Source organism: Aotus nancymaae, unplaced genomic scaffold (genome assembly GCF_030222135.1).
Source record: "Aotus nancymaae isolate 86718 unplaced genomic scaffold, 86718_ANA_hifiasm-v0.15.2.pri h1tg000021l, whole genome shotgun sequence".
In the NCBI taxonomy this organism is placed as follows: Eukaryota; Metazoa; Chordata; class Mammalia; order Primates; family Aotidae; genus Aotus; species Aotus nancymaae.
Window position 1 is genome coordinate 13,580,972 of NW_026988433.1, and position 15,988 is coordinate 13,596,959.

The window sequence follows — 15,988 nt, forward strand, 5'->3', positions numbered from 1 at the left end:
ACCTGCAGTTGGCTCAAGCTCAGGTCTCAAAAGCCATACTGGAAGGTAGGCCTGAAGCCCAGTGCTTCCCAAGACCATTTGTGTCCAGCTTTGTATATTAATGCAATCACTAGATGCTAGGGAAAGAATGCCTTTCCTTAGTGACTTTGGAGCCATCCAGGCTGTGATAAATGTCAGCATTAAGCCATTTTCTACTTCAGCTCTCAATCTGTGGGCATGATTCCATTTAACCTGAACTTGACCTTTATTTTCGTCTTGTCATGCCCACCTTCCCTAGAGCCACACATCCCAGAATCCTTGGAGTGTGTCCAGAAGCCTATTAGCAAGGGAGCTGTGATTGGTTCTCCTAGTTTCTTCTCTTCTCTTTGGAACCAAGCAGCAACATCTGACTGCTCCACCCCTCCTGCCCCCAACTCATAAGCAAACTAGCCCAAGGGTGGGTGGATATGGATATCAGCAAATGGCCACAGTGACCTGGCACATCAAGAAGCCCTTCTAAGGCCCCAAATGACAAATTATATACCCAGAGAAAAAATCCTGACTTCCTTTCTCCATCTTCCATGCCCAGCCTGTCTAAGAATCTCATCCTTGAATGCCTAAATCCATTTCTTCTTTTGGAGGAGAGGGGATAGAGGACGTCTTTTTGTTGTATGGGGCTGGTTTGAAGGGAAACACGAGATGGTATAGGACCCATATTTTGAGATGCTGTTTAAGTGAGTTTCTCCTCTAATAGTTCCAAGACTCAGAGCTTCAAGACTGGCAGGAGGAACAGCCTGGGCTTTTGTTTCTTGAGAATCTCTCTGCCATTGATTTGGGGAGGGAATCATTCCATGGAGAGGCCACAACCTGCTGTCTCCAGTGATTTGCATCCACAAAGACCTTATTATGCAGAAGCCTTGGAAATTAGATCTTGGTCAAATAGTGTGTCTTTCAGAATAGGACTCATGAATTCAGAATCAATTTGAGGAGGTTTTAGAAGGCAAGAGAGGCTGAGAATTAATCTACTTTTATCAATGCTGTGACAAATGGGATGGAGGTTAAGGTATAAATGGAGGAAAAGATTTGGGAGGCTAAAGTAGCAAACTTTTCCTCCCAGGGGATAATTCATTTTTTTCAGCCATTTTTATGTCCCTACTGTGTGCTAGGGTGAAGGTAAATAAGATGTTATTGTTGCACACATGCAGGGAGCTCACGTTCCTTTTTGTCTTCTTTCTTAGTAATTGAACTGTGATTCTTTCTATGCATATAAGGGGAAGCATTTGCTAGCTTATTTTTTCAACATCCTTTGTAGCTGAGCATGACCCTGCGACTAAGTTCTTGGCAATGAGATTTTAGTAGAAGTGTAGTATGGAGCTCCTGAGAAGATTGCTTAACTGCAGCTGGGAATGGACACTTTTGTACTTTGCTTACTTCCTTTTTCTTACAACCTAGAATGTGGGTGTGATGGCTGGAGTTCTGGCAGCCATGGTGGATTGTGAAGTGATGTTAAGGATGGCACAGAAGAAAGAGAAGGAAGTAGGATCGCTGATGATCTATTGAAACCACCTTACCAGCCCTGGACTGATCTTTAATCTGTATAAAAAATAAACTTTTATCTTTTTTTAAGTCACTGTTTTTTTAGGTCTCTGTACTCAGCCACAAGAAGTTCCTACTGGATACAGTGAGATGCATTTTAAGTTAAAGTTAATAATTCAATAAAAGCAAATACTAACTACTAAGAGGCAAGAGTAGAAGAAACTGGGTGAGTCAGAGAAGGTTCCACAGAGGAGGGAACATTTGAGCTGGGTCGTGAAGGTTGAGCAGGAGTCCACCAGACTGAAGGGTCAAGGATGAACAGGCATTTCAAGTAGAGAAAGTCATACAAGAATGTGCATTGTTTAAAAAGAAGAAAGTGTTTTGATGAGGCTGTTGTGCCCCACTTAAGGTGTGAGCTAGCAAGAGTTGACCTGGGCAGCCTAGGACAAGATCAGAGGCAATGTATTAGAGAAAAGGGAGAGTCATTGAAAGATGGTGAGATAGAGAGAACTATATCAGATTTTTAATTTAGAAAGTCCCTTCTGACTCAACATGCAGAAAAATAAGTGAGTAAAGGCAGGACAAGAAGCTGGGAGACTAGTTAGGAGACTGTTGCTATTGTCTAGGTGAGAAATGAAGAGACTCTAGACCAGAGGTCTCAAACCCAGGTGGCCTTCAGGGGCCAGGTACCAAAAATGAGTGACATAGGTTGATGTAAAAAAAAAATCAAATTGTTCTCTTAGTCCATCTTTTATTTTTTCCTGAATACTTGGGTAAAACAGAGCAATCAAGCTTGATTTGAAGGCCAGATTGCCTGGGTTCAAATTCTGCCTTTATCACTTACTAGCTGTGTGACTTGGGGCAAATAACTTAACCTCTCTGTGACCCAATGTTCTCATCAGCAGAATATGCATGAAGAAGTTCTTGTGAAGATTAAATGAGTTAATGTACATGTAAAGTTGCTGATACAAAAATACATTTTTTTTTTTAAGACCAAGTTTCACTCTTGTTGCCCAGGCTGGAGTGCAATGGTGTGATCTTGGCTCACCACAACCTCTGCCTCCCAGATTCAAGTGATTCTCCTGCCTCAGCCTCTCGAGTAGCTGGGATTACAGGCATGTGCCACCATGCCTGGCTAATTTGTATTTTTAGTAGAGACAGGGTTTCTCCATGTTGGTCAGGCTGGTCTCAAACTCCCAACCTCAGGTTATCCACCTGCCTTGGCCTCCCAAAGTGGTGAGATTACAGGCACCTGGCCCCAAAAATACTTTTAAGTTTTAGTTATAGTTTAATCATCATCATCATTATAATCATCATCATTCTAAAGAAAACAATGGGGCAAATGTGATAATAATGGTCACACACTCAGCCAACCGGAGCAATGAGTGGGGCAATAGGGAGTGATGAAGACTGTGGAAAACTGGAGAATGCAAACCCCACCTAAAGGAGCCAAGCTCCAGTTGATTGTTGTTGTTCAGGATTGCAGGCCCACTGTTGCCAAAAGGAGTGATTTATTTTATTTGTAGAGGTGGGGTCTGGCTATGTTGGCCAGGCTAGTCTTGAGCTCTTGGCCTCAAGTGATCCTCCTGCCTTGGCCTCTCGAAGTGCTAGGATTACAATTGTGAGCCACCATAACTGGCTAAGAGTGATTTGTTTGTAAAAAGTCAGAAGTTTTAGGTTAAGTATCTTGATCTCTTTTTTGTTTTTAGGCAGAGTTTCAGTCTTATTACCCAGGCTGGAGTGCAATGGCGTGATCTCGGCTCACTGCAACCTCTGCCTCCTGCCTCATCCTCCCTAGTAGCTGGGATTACAGGCATGCGCCACAACACCCGGCTGACTTTGTATTTTTAGTAGAGACAGGGTTTCTCCATGTTGGTCAGGCTGGTCTCGAACTCCTGACCTCAGGTGATCCACCCACCTTGGCCTCCCCCAAAATATCTTAATCTTAAAAAGTCACAGCTACTTTTTAAAAAACACAATTTTTTGTGTGTGTATGCTAAACAAAATATAAGTGTCAGGATCTCCTTATGTGCCTCCAGCTCTCTATCTTTAAACTAAGACAAAAGCAATAGGTATGAAGAAAGTAGAGTTTGAAGGAGTTTTAGGAGACAGCACTGATTGGAGCAGGCAAGTGGTTGGATGTGAGGGGAAGGTGGTCACTGGGGAAAGGCCTATGGTGTTGCAGGTGCCTAGAGAGATGCTCCATTTACCCCTCCCCTCATTGCAAAGTCTCCTTCCTCTGCTACTCCCTTCTGCCACCAGTGCCAGTGTTCTGCTTGCCCCTGGGAGAACCATGTGCAAGCTCTGGGGCTGAGGCAGGACCTTGAAGCTGGGCTATCTCTCTACTCTTCTTATTTAAGAGCAAGGCTTTTAGAGTTGAAAAAAAAAAAGAAGACATGGATATAACATTAATAATCACACAAACACCTTGGAAAAGCAAACCATGTCTAGACCCTCCTGTACTGAAAACTTTCCAGATACTTCCTCTTGCACCTGGAGTAATTCGGAAGTCTTACTTGCTCTGCAAAGGTCCTGCGTGCTCTGGCCTCTGCCTCCCTCCCCAGCTTGAGGTCTTCAGTTGTCAATTCAAACATCAGACCTGAGAGAGGCTTTCCTTGATCGCCCTTGCTAATTTAGCTCCACGCCCACTAACATTCTCTCTATCCCAGCATCCTGTTTTGTTCTCTTCTGAGCACATATTATATGCAATTGCCTTGCTAGTTACAACTTTCTTTTTCATTTTGTTTATTTTTAGAGACAAGGTCTTACTCTGTTGCCCAGGCTGGAGTGAGTGGCACAATCATAGTTGGCTGCAATCTTGAAATCCTGGACTCAAGTGATACTCCTATTTCAGCCTCCCATGTAGCTAGGACTATGGGCATGTGCCACCATCAATGGCTAATTTTTAGAAAATTTTTTGTAGAGATGGGGTCTCACTATGTTGCCCAGGCTGGTCTCAAATTCCTGGCCTCAAGCCATCCTCACGCCTCGGCCTCCCCAACTACTGGAATTACAGGCATGAGACACTGCACCCAGCCTATGGATTTCTTATTTATCATTTGTCTTTTCTAAAATGTAAGCTTGGGAAGGGCAGGTACTCAAATAACTGTTTTGGGCACACAGTTGGTGCTCAGTAAGTATGTGTTAAATGAAAGAAGATTCAAGAAATCCATAAGTAGCCAGGAAGCTGAGATGGTAAGGTTGTTTGAGCCCAGGAGTTTGAGGCTGCAGTGAGCCATGATCGTGCCACTGCATTCCAGCCTGGGCAACAGAGTGAGACCCTGTCTCTAAAAAATTTAAAAAAAGAAAGAAATCTATAAGAATCACTTAACTGCTGATGGTCTATCTTAGTTTCTTCCCATCTCAGATAATACTTCCTCTGTTCAGAAAGTAGCCTTTTGGGTCTTGGAAACTTTCCCAGTCCCCTGTTGACAAGCAGGGGTGTTCGGGACTTTTCTCACTGGCAGTCATTACTTTGAACCCTGACCACCCATCACACCCCAGTGTGTGTTGCTCCCCTCCCTGTGTCCATGTGTTCTCATTGTTCAACACTCGCCTGTGAGTGAGAACATGCGGTGTTTGATTTTCTGTTCTTGTGTCAGTTTTCTGAGAATGATGGCTTCCAGATTCATCCATGTCCCTACAAAGGATATGAACTCACCTTTTTTATGGCTGTGTAGTATTCCATGGTGTACATGTGCCACATTTTCCTTGTCCAGTCTATTGTTGATTGGCATTTGGGTTGGTTCCAGGTCTTTGCTATTGTAAACAGTGCTGCTATGAACATACGTGTACATGTGTCTTTATCATAGAATGATTTATAATCCTTTGGGTATATACTCAGTAATAGGATTGCTGGGTCAAATGGAATTTCTATTTCTAGATCCTTGAGAAAGCGCTACACTGTCTTCCACAATGGTTGAACTAGTTTACACTCCTACCAACAGTGAAAAAGTGTTCCTATTTCTCCACATCCTCTCCAGCATCTGTTGTCTCCAGATTTTTTAATGATCACCATTCTAACTGGGGTGAGGTGGTATCTCAATGTGGTTTTGATTTGCATTTCTCTAATAATCAGTGATGATGAGCATTTTTTCATATGTTTGTTGGCCTCACAGATGTCTTCTTTTGAAAAGTGTCTGTTCATATCCTTCTCCCACTTTTGGATGGAGTTGTTTGTTTTTTTTCTTGTAAATCTGTTTTAGCTCTTTGTAGATTCTGGATATTAGCCCTTTGTCAGATGGGTAGATTGCAAACATTTTTTCCCATTCTGTTGGTTGCCGGTTCACTCTAATGATTGTTTCTTTTGCTGTACAGGAACTCTGGAGTTTAATTAACTTTTGTACTTCTGCTCACTTCCATCTTTAACCATCAGGGCCTCACACAGATTCTTGGTCTGCCTTGACCTCCTTTTTCGCCTCCTTGAATCTATGCTACACCCAATCCTTGTCACTCAGCTCAGTCTCGGCTGCCCAGGCATTCCAGACAGTGTGAGAGAGAACACTGGCCAAACAGGGAGGTTCAGCTGGACACCACTGAGGGGACACCGCAGATGAGGAGAGAGCAGAAAGATGTCCCATGCATCAGAGTCAAGAATGCTGTGGTGGGCCGTTCTTGTCTTAAGCTCTCTTCTTTCTACCTTCTCCATCTTTCTGTATGAATTCTTCTGGATCCTTCTCTTGCTTTTCCTATCTCCTTTTACTATACAAGCTCAAGCCAGAAAGTTCTGAAAATGAATTTTTTATATGACTTATGGAATCCATAAGTCGTATAAACTAGATAGAATCCATGATTCTCTCTAGTTGAGGTCCACAGCACTCCACCCAAAATATTGTGCAAAATTGTGTATATGTGTGTGTTTGAATTTTTGAAGGCTCATAGATTTCAGTGAATTTTCCTTCTTTTCCTCCCCTCCCCCTCCCCTCTCCCTCCCCTCCCCTCCCTTTCCCTTCTCTTCTTCTCTTCTTTTCTTTTCTCTTTTTGAGACAAGGTCTTGTACTGTTGCCCAGGCTAGAGTAAAGTAGCAAATCACAGTTCATGGCAGCCTCTACCTCCTAGGCTCAAGTGATCCTCCCACCTCAGTTTCCTGAGTAGCTGGAACCACAGGCACATGCCTCCGTGCCTGGCTAATTTTGAGGTTTAAAAAAACATTTCTTTTTTGTTTTGGTTTTTGGAGAGATGGGGTTTCAACACATTGCCCAAGCTGATCTCATACTCCTGAGCTCAAGTGATCTGCCCACCTCCACCTCCCAAAGTTCTGGGATTACAGACGTAAGCCACCATGCCTGGCCTAATTGGGTTTTTTTCTAAAGGACTTGTTTCCCTCAAATTTTGAGCCACTGAAAAGGCTTTCTCAGGGTGAAGATCACAGAGTGATACAACTTCCATTTATAAAATGTTCAGAAAAGACAAATCAGCAGGGACAGAAAGCAGGTTTGTGGTTACCTGGGGGTTCTGGGTAAGAAGGGCACATGATTTTCTTTTGAGTGGATGGAAATGTTCTGAAATTGGATTGTGATGATAATTACATAACTCTAAGTTTACTAAAAATCACTGAATTGCACATTTAAAATAAGCTATTTTTATGGTATGTAAATGTTTAACAAAGTAGACACCAAATTTCAAAGACTTAGTATAAAAGAGGATATAAAATATCTCATTAATAGTTTTTACACATTGAATTGATGATGTTCAGTATAAATTGGGCTAAATAAAAAAAAAATATTTTTTTGAGTCTCTCTCTGTGGCCCCAGCTGGAGTGCAGTGGCACGATCTCAGCTCACTGCAACCTCCACTCACCAGGTTCAAGAGATTCTCCTGCCTCAGCCTCCCAAGTAGCTGGGATTACAGGCATGCGCCACCACATGCAGCTAATTTTTGTATTTTCAGTAGAGACGGGGTTTCACGGTGTTGGCCAGGCTGGTCTCAACTCCTGACCTCCAATGATCTGCCTGCCTCAGCCTCCCAAAGTGCTGGGATTACAGACATGAGCCACCATGCCTGGCCTAAATAAAAATATTTTTAAAATTAAAAAAGGGTGGTTGGTGACTACAGGCTGTCTCCCTAGGAGAAATGACTCAGGGCAGTGCAAGTTATAGAGTATATTTCTGATCTCCACTGGGAAAAACAAAGAGCTCCAAGGAAATTGAACAAAGATGGGGGATCCTATGCCACCTTTAAATGAGTGGCGGTGGACTTGAGGCAGAAGGGTTTCTTGATGTCTGGCTTAAAGGCAAAGGGTCAGGGTGGATGAGTCAGATCTCAGGTAGGACTTACTTATATGCAGAGCTTCTTCATCTGGCTTGGTTGAAGATGACTCATTGTCCTCAATGTCCTTGCTGCTGGTCACCTGGGTGTTCACATTCGGGGGCTCCTCTGAGCCAGGGTTCACAGAGACCATGCTGCTCTGGGGAGAGGACCCCCCACTGGTCCGACTCAGACTGAGCGTGGAGCCTCGCCGGCTTGGTTTTCGGCTGGTGACTCGCATCGCAGGAGTTTTGAATTTCTTGGTCTAAAGGAAAGAGAAGAAAGAGAGGTTTGAGGAAGGAGGGGGGAAAAAGGTGGAAGAAAGACAGAAAGAAAAGGAGGGAAGGAGGGAGGTAGGGAGGGACAGCAGACAAAAGCAAAGCCTGGGTCTAACTGTGAATTCCTTCTGGCTCTTTCCAAGCACCATGAGACATATTCTGGATCTGGAGTGATCTTTTGTCACAAATCGAGATAATTGAAAAATGTATATTATTTGAAGCAAATGTGACAGAGTGTATTCTATTGAATGAGCACATAGTTGCCCAAGAAATCACCATAGGAAGCCAAACGTGTTTTCCATGATATTGTCAAGGCCCAGAACATGTGTGTGTGTGTGTGTTTTTAATTACATTTTAAGTTCTGGGTGTATGTGCAGAATGTGCAAGTTTGTTACATAGGTATACATGTGCCATGGTGGTTTGCTGCATCCATCACCCCATCATCTACATTAGATATCTCCCCTAATGCTGTCCCTCCCCTATGGCCCCATCACCTGCTGTCCCTCCCCTAGCCCCCACCCCCCTAACAGGCCCCAGTGTGCGATGTTCCCCTTCCGGTGTCCATGTGTTCTCATTGTTCAATACCCACTTATGAGTGAGAACATGTGGTGTTTGGTTTTCTGTTCTTGTGTCAGTTTGCTGAGAATGATAGTTTCCAGCACTTTTCTTTTGTAATAACTATTGGAGTTGATTTTCAACCTTTGTATGACAATTGGTCTAATTTTTAGCCATATCTTGGTTTTGGCTCCAAATTGCATATATAAACTTCCCAGTCTCCCAGTTGACACCTGGGCCTCAAATAATCATTTGTAATCACGAACGTTTTCTAAAGAACACAGGATAGGGAAAATTCTAGGCCTGACATTTAGGAAGTGAAGTGGGAGGAAGCAGATTTGTCTGGCGCAGTGGCATTCTTGGGGGAAGAGCCATGATTACGTGGACTAGGAGAATTGGATGAGAAGTTCTGGAAGGGATTGAGAGGTACATAGGGAAAGTCCTGTGGGTTTTTGGAAGGAAAGGAGTAAGAGAGAATACACACATACTGTGTGTGTGTGTGTGTGTGTGTGTGTGTGTACCTTCCTGCAAGATTGGTGTCACTTCAGAATACACTGTTTGGAGTTATGTCCTCATGTAACTCATGATCCAAATTTCATAGAGGCTTCCTAACCTCCTCAAGGTCACAGCAAGAAAATAGCAGAACCAGAATCCAGACCCAAGTCAGGCTAATGCCAAAGCTCATTACTATGCTTGGCTTCAAAATACTTCAAAAGGTTTTTTTTTTTTCCAGTGGCATTGAAAATGTCCTTCATCCCATGCTAATGATTCCTTATGATATTTAAAGTGCCGGGTTTACACAGGGGGAAATGGGCCCTCAGCTTCTCTAGAGAAAGAGCTCAACACAGAATGGGCTATAGTTTATATTCACTTAATAGTACTAATTTTATTTGAGCACATTTAAAATAGAAGCTCTTGATGGGTAGACTGGTGTCTTCTTTAGATGAAACTCATAGCATTTGATACCCTGGCAAAGGAGACAGGGAGAAGAGACAGCACTGAAGACCACACCAAGATTTAATATGCATTGCACAAGGTGGAGAGAATTGTATTCAGCAGAATTCATTTCAGGGAGTCCACTGTATGTGATCAGAAGCAATATTTTGAATGGCTACCTTGTAGGGTCCTGATTATGGGTAGAACCTTCTTGCACTAGAAGAGAGGAGGATTTCTTGGTTGCACAGGGGAAGGAGAAGGTTGGGGAAGAGAAGGGAGAGGTGTGGGTCTTAAGATGTGATCTCAGCTGGGCGTGGTGGCTCACACCTGTAATCCTAGCATTTTGGGAGGCTGAGGTGGGCAGACTGCCTGAGCTCAGGAGTTTGAGACCAGCCTGGGCAACACAGTGAAACCCCATCTCTACTAAAATACAAAAGAAATTAGCTGGGCGTGGTGGTGGGTGCATGTAGTCCCAGCTACTCAGGAGGCTGAGGTAGAATTGTTTGAATCCAGGAGGCGGAGGTTGCAGTGAGCCGAGAGCATACCATTGCACTCCAGCCTGGGCAACAGAGCGAGAATCCATCTCTCCAGAAACAAAACAAAACAAAACAAAACAAAAACACCAAAAACCAGCCAAACAAACACAACCCCAAAAAGATGTGATCTCTCCCTGTGCCTGCCTCATCACTCTCAAATCTTCAGTGAAATTCTATACAAATGACAGAATGCTCTAGAGTATGATAGACTGGAGAATTGGATTTAACCAGATCTTCCAGAGGCCATGCAAGTTACAAAATGACTGATCAAGAAAAGCCAAGCGCCCAAAGCAGGCCTGTCCTGTCCTTTGATAAATTAGGAGCTTGGTACATTGCTCCCATTGTCCTGATGCTACAGGACAAGAGTTGACAGACTGACAGAAGGCCCCTCTGCTCTGTCACTGTGAGGAGAGATGATGTCAGAGCTCAGGGATGAAACATGTTGAAGGTGTCTCTTTCCATTTGATCTAGAACAATATGAATTCCTGACTCTAGAACCAGACTCTTCAGCTCAGTGTAATTTTTTTATTTTTATTTTTATTTTTGAGACACGGTCTCACTCTGTTGCCCAGGCTGGAGTACAGTGGCATGATATTGGCTCACTGCAACCTCTGCTTCCCAGGTTCAAGCGATTCTCCTGCCTCAGCCTCCCAAGTAGTTGAGATTACAGGCACCCACCACCACACCTGGCTAATTTTCCTTTTTTTGGATTTTTGGTAGAGATGGGGTTTCACCATGTTGCCCAGGCTGGTCTTGAACTCCTCAGCTCTAGCAATCTGCCCACCTTGGTCTCTCAAACTGCTGGGATTATAGGTGTGAGCCACTGTGCCTGATAAGATCAATGTAATTTTTGAAGGCTGGACAGATTGTGGCATGGGGCAGCCTGGAATCTTGCAGTGAGCACTGGAGTCAGAGCCAAGGGACCTCAGGGGTCCCTGAGTAAGTCAGTCTGCCCCCCGTCATTTATAGGTTTCCTCATTTATAAGACAAAGAGAATAACCTGGGGTGATCTCACAAGAGCCTTCCATATCCAGGCTTCTATGTGTATCTTCCTTGAGCTAGGATTTCATCTTATGCTCCCAAAGTTGCCATTAATTAAAATTTAATTAACCATCCTAGCCAGGAAATCCAAAGTGAAGGGCTGACACTTGTGATTAATTGAAAGTGGCAGAAAAAATAAAATGTAGGGGGAAGATGTGACAGGCACTTGCTTGCCTTTTATTGAACTGAACCTCTCCGAATTGACTTAAATCCCTAAATGCTTCTTCTCTATTTTTTATATTTCACTCAGCAGTAGCGTTAACCAGTTGCTATGTTCCATCACAGTAGGGACTGATTTTTGGCAATGGAGAAAAGAATTTGCTGAAAGGTTCCCTACATTTCTATGAAGTAGGGGTTGCAGACTGGTGGCCCATGGGCAGACATGTTTAGCTACCCAGAATTTTACAAATTGGGAGGCCTTTATATAAAAATGTAAGTATTTGGTTTCTCTTAGAAATAATAAGCTCGGAGCTCCCATTCTCCCAAGGCAAAATGAGCTAAAGCTGCCCAGAGATTCTTAACTTTAACTATGCAGGACTGCTCCAGTTTGCCACAGACCCCATCACTCCCTACCGGTCACATTCAGCCTGGTTTTTTATTTCAATAATAATACAATTTGCCTGGCTCCTATGAACACTGCCTATACATACAGAGGAGCATCAGGGGTTGTGTAAGCTGGTTGGATTCCCTCTTTCAAAGTCCTCATTTTATAGGTAGAGAAACTGAGGCCCAGGAGATGGGAAAGGACTTGTCCAAGGTCACACAGTGAACTGAGTCACCATGGCTGAGCCAGATCTCCTGCATCCCAATTTAGTGATCCCTTATGCCCAGAGTGGAACGTGCTGCAGCCCAGGGTTTGACCCACAAACTTGCTGGTGAATTCAGTTTTGCAAGAGTTCAAGCACAGCTATTAATTCTCCCCCTCCCCTCCTCCAGTTTTAGTGGTGAATATCCCTGAAGGATTTTTTTTTCCCCAAAGGTTTGTGGCTCCCGCTGCTTTTTCTGTGCATTTCTGAAGACGGATGCACACTGTATCTCCATAGCAAATTTCTGCCATAAAAACCAAGGCTCTTACTTCTTAAGCCTAGGAGCACCCTGATGAAAGAGAAAGAAAATGGTGAAATTCTTCATGAGGGGCAACTATAATCATGAGGTCAGGGAGAACAGGCATTGGATGTTCATATGTTTAATCAACAGATTTATGTTTATGTGTTTAATAAATTATGTTTAATAAACAGACCCAGAATTAACTTCTGGCTCTGCCATTACCCAGCTGGGTAACCTCATGGCAGTCACTTAACCTCTCTGAGCCCACAAATTCTTCCTCTCTCACCTGGGGTTAAGAACAGTGCCCCACAGTTTTATTAAGAGGGCATAACTGGATAATATACCTACAGAAGCTTCCTTAGCACAGAACCTGGCCCATTTACAATTATGTTGAGCAGTGGCCTCTAAAATTCCATAGCCACAGTACTGCTAAGCATTCTCACATTTTTAAGGTGAGTTTGCCTTTTATTTATTTCCTGGCTTTCTTCACTAAAGTTGTGAGGTAGGCAGGAAAGCGCATTATATCCATTTTACGGGTTAGGGGACAGGTTCAGCAAACACTCTAGTTGTGTGCTCTATTACCTTTACCTATCTCAGTATTACCTCTTGCTGTTATTATTATTATTTGTTAGGCTTGTTTATTGAGCAGATGAATTTGGGAGGTCCTGGGTTAGGAATATCTTTGGGTAAACAGAACCTGTATCTTGGTGTCCTCTTAAACGCATTTCTAGTTTGTAGAAAATCTCGTCTGTTGAATCACTCACTTTTTATTTTCTTTTTCTCAGAGACAGGATCTCACTCTCTTGCTCAGGTGGGAGGCTGCAGTGCAGTGGTGGGATTAGCTCACTGCAGCCTCCAATTCCTTGGCTTAAAATGATCCTCCCACTTCAGCCTCCCTAATACCTGGGACTACAGGCGCACACCACTATGCCCAGCTAATTTTTAATTTTTTTGTAGAGACAGGGTCTTGCTGTGTTGCCCAGGCTAGTCTCAGACTCCTGGGCTCAAGCGATCCCCCTGCCTTGGCCTCCCAATCCTTTGGGATTACAGGCATGAGCTACTGTGCCTGGCTTTTATTTTCTGACTAGGTTAAAGAGGAGAGAGAGACAGAGAGAGAGGGAGGGAGGGAGAGGGAGGGAGAAGGAGAGAGAAATGCCTGTTATTGATTTAGAAGATAGAGTGAGGTGAGTCCATTTCCTTCTGGTGACATCCTGTTAAGCAGCTGCTTAGCACCCGCCTCCCGTCCCCATTATGTGGCATCCAGCCAAATGTCATTTCTCCTATAATCCCCAGATAACTGTTTTAATTAAAATTTACAAAGAACCATCCAGCAGCATGTGGCTCTGACTTCCCTTCACTCCGAGAACCAACTAGAAAAAAGAAATCCCATCAGACAAAAGACTGGCAAAAATACTCCTCAACACAAACTGAGGCCTCAGAGCCAAAGGGTTGAGTCGCATGTGGTTGGTTACCTTTGGCGCAGTGACGAAATGCTCCCACTTCTGTCCCATGGACTTCTCCTTATTGATTTTTTTAATGGTGCTCTTGCTTCCCCCCGGGTCCCTGAGTGAGAAACAGCTTAATGAGTTTCCCATTTCCAGAGCCTTGGTTTATTACAAGTTCTTTTAAGAAACACAATAAATAGAGGAGGAATAGTGGCTGGGCTCTGTTAGGATTTCCGCCCCCACTCCTGTACTTGTGAAGACATGGGAGGGGTAGTTCTCCATAGCTGGCTCTTTTGAGTGAAATCGAGGTTTTGAGAGACTTTTGCTTACTGGGTGGAGGAGGGAGGTGGTATATATTTGCATATTTTTGCATCTATTTTCATTTTAGACCTTGTCCTCTCATAGAATCCTGGGCAGGTCTTCGATTACTCCTGGGGGGTGAATTGAAAAGCATGTCCATTTCTGAATCTGCTTTTTCTATTGCCCAAGGGGTCCACTGTCAGGGACATTTCTGAGAGACACACAGAGAATATTATTGGGTGGGGTTGGGGGGTGGGGCTGATGGGGGTGGGTTACACAATGAAAATCACTGATTGGAGGTTGATTGGGCAAAAGTTCTCTACAACGCTGTGGGCAAAACCCTACTGTGCCTTCTCACTGAGTCATCTCAATCACTATAACCTTGTGATATAGTCATTTTCATCTCCTTTTTGGACGAGAGAACAAAGGGAGTTTAAGTCATTTACAGTGAAACAAATGAAGCTAAATCTTCAGGGCTTTCACTTATGTGGGTCCCTCTTCCAGGACCCTGTACCTAATCTGATATTGTAATTTTGTATTTTTTTTTTTGTAAAGTGCCCTCTGCCTAGTTAAATAAGCTTCAGGCTCTACAAAATCTGGATCTTCCTCTCATGGGTTGGGAATTTTCTGGAAAGGAGATTGAAGCCTAGTAGGTTCTGCAGGTGACACACCCATAATCCCTTATCTGAAATCTGTGGGACCAGATGTGTTGCCAAATTAACAATTTTGGCATTTTGGAAAGGAAACATGCTGCGTATACTATATGTTAACATAATCCCTCTGTGAGGGCTAAGGGGACAGCTTCTTATAACCAAACACATGAATATTTCTGCAGCGAAACACACTGATATTTACACTAGGTGGGAGAAAAAAGACCAGAAGTCGTTTTAAGTCAAACTTTGCTACCAACTTAGATTGGTTCATGTCAGATTTTGCTGCCAAATGACTTATGAAAAAACTGAGTTTTCAGAGCTTTTGGATTTTGGACTTGTGGCTATGGGGCAGTGGGTTTCTATTGATAAGAGAGCAGGCAGTCTCAATGTGTAATCTCTCAACTATCTTTACATATCTATTGATCAACTGATTGGTCTATCAATCTCTCTGTCCATATATCTTTCCTTCCATTTATCCATCCACCTATCTCTTTCTTTATCCCCTTTTTCTTTGCAGAAAGAATTTTAGATCATGAGGATCCTTTTAACTATTTGGCTAGCTCTCACCTAGCAGAGAGCAGGAACTTGAAATGAGAAGATGAGCCGAGTGTGATGGCTCACACCTGTAATCCCAGCACTTTGGGAGGTTGAGGTGGGCAGATCACTTGAGGTCTGGAGTTCGAGATCAGCCTGGCCAACATGGTGAAATCCCTTCTCTACTTAAAATACAAAAATTAGTCAGGCGTGGTGGCACGTGCCTGTAATCCCAGATGCTCTGGAGGCTGAGGCAGGAGAATAGCTTGAAACCAGGAGGCAGAGGTTGCAGTGAGTCAAGATCCTACCATTGCACTCCAGCCTGGGCAACAAGAGTGAAACTCTGTCTCAAAAAAAAAAAAAAAAAAAGAAAGAAAGAAAGAAAAGAAAAGAAAAGAGGACAAACAGAACTGCTTTGGTTTGGGGAGACACTGACAAGGGTCTAGGCTTGTTAGGGGCTGCTGAGTGCTGGTCGTTGTGGGTAGAAGGGAGGTGCTCTGACATAGAAGGCAAAAGGTGATCAAGATAAACCCAACTTAAGGCTGACTTCTCATGGCACAGAGATCTGAGCAGCAGAATCAAAGGCTTTTCCCAGCTGGGCGTGTCTGCTCTTCACCAGTGGGACTTTCTGAAGATCTGCCAGTGAACAGCCACCACACAAGAAATGCACACAGACCCAAAGTGGAAGTCGGGCTGGGGAGGTGGGGTGAGAATGTGCCTCTAAGCTTTTTGTAAGACTTTATGTTTGATTACACAATAAAAAGCCCTCTGAATAATTAACAGTGAAGCTCATTTAAGCTGGTTCTGCCTGCCTCTCCCCCGAGTAATCAAATTATGGGATGTTTAAAATCCAGCCAGAGGAAGGAGCAATACTTCAGTCCTATAAACAATATTTAAACTAG

At 43.5% G+C, this 15,988-nt stretch overlaps 1 protein-coding gene and 1 long non-coding RNA gene across 3 annotated transcripts in view; one reads left to right on the top strand and one right to left on the bottom strand.

The window, feature by feature from the left end:
* The window catches only part of LOC110569265 (uncharacterized), a 290,201-nt gene that overhangs the window by 160,879 nt on the left and 113,334 nt on the right, over window positions 1-15,988 (top strand). The gene's annotated exons all lie outside the window — the stretch shown is intronic.
* Window positions 1-15,988, bottom strand: part of CCDC60 (coiled-coil domain containing 60) — a 210,735-nt gene that overhangs the window by 29,892 nt on the left and 164,855 nt on the right. The window contains exons 6-7 of the mRNA XM_021675492.2: window positions 13,627-13,717; window positions 7,792-8,026 (exon numbers count right to left, since the gene is read on the bottom strand). Of these exons, the coding sequence (XP_021531167.2) occupies window positions 7,792-8,026; window positions 13,627-13,717 (326 nt within the window). The remainder of the gene's footprint in view (window positions 1-7,791; window positions 8,027-13,626; window positions 13,718-15,988) is intronic.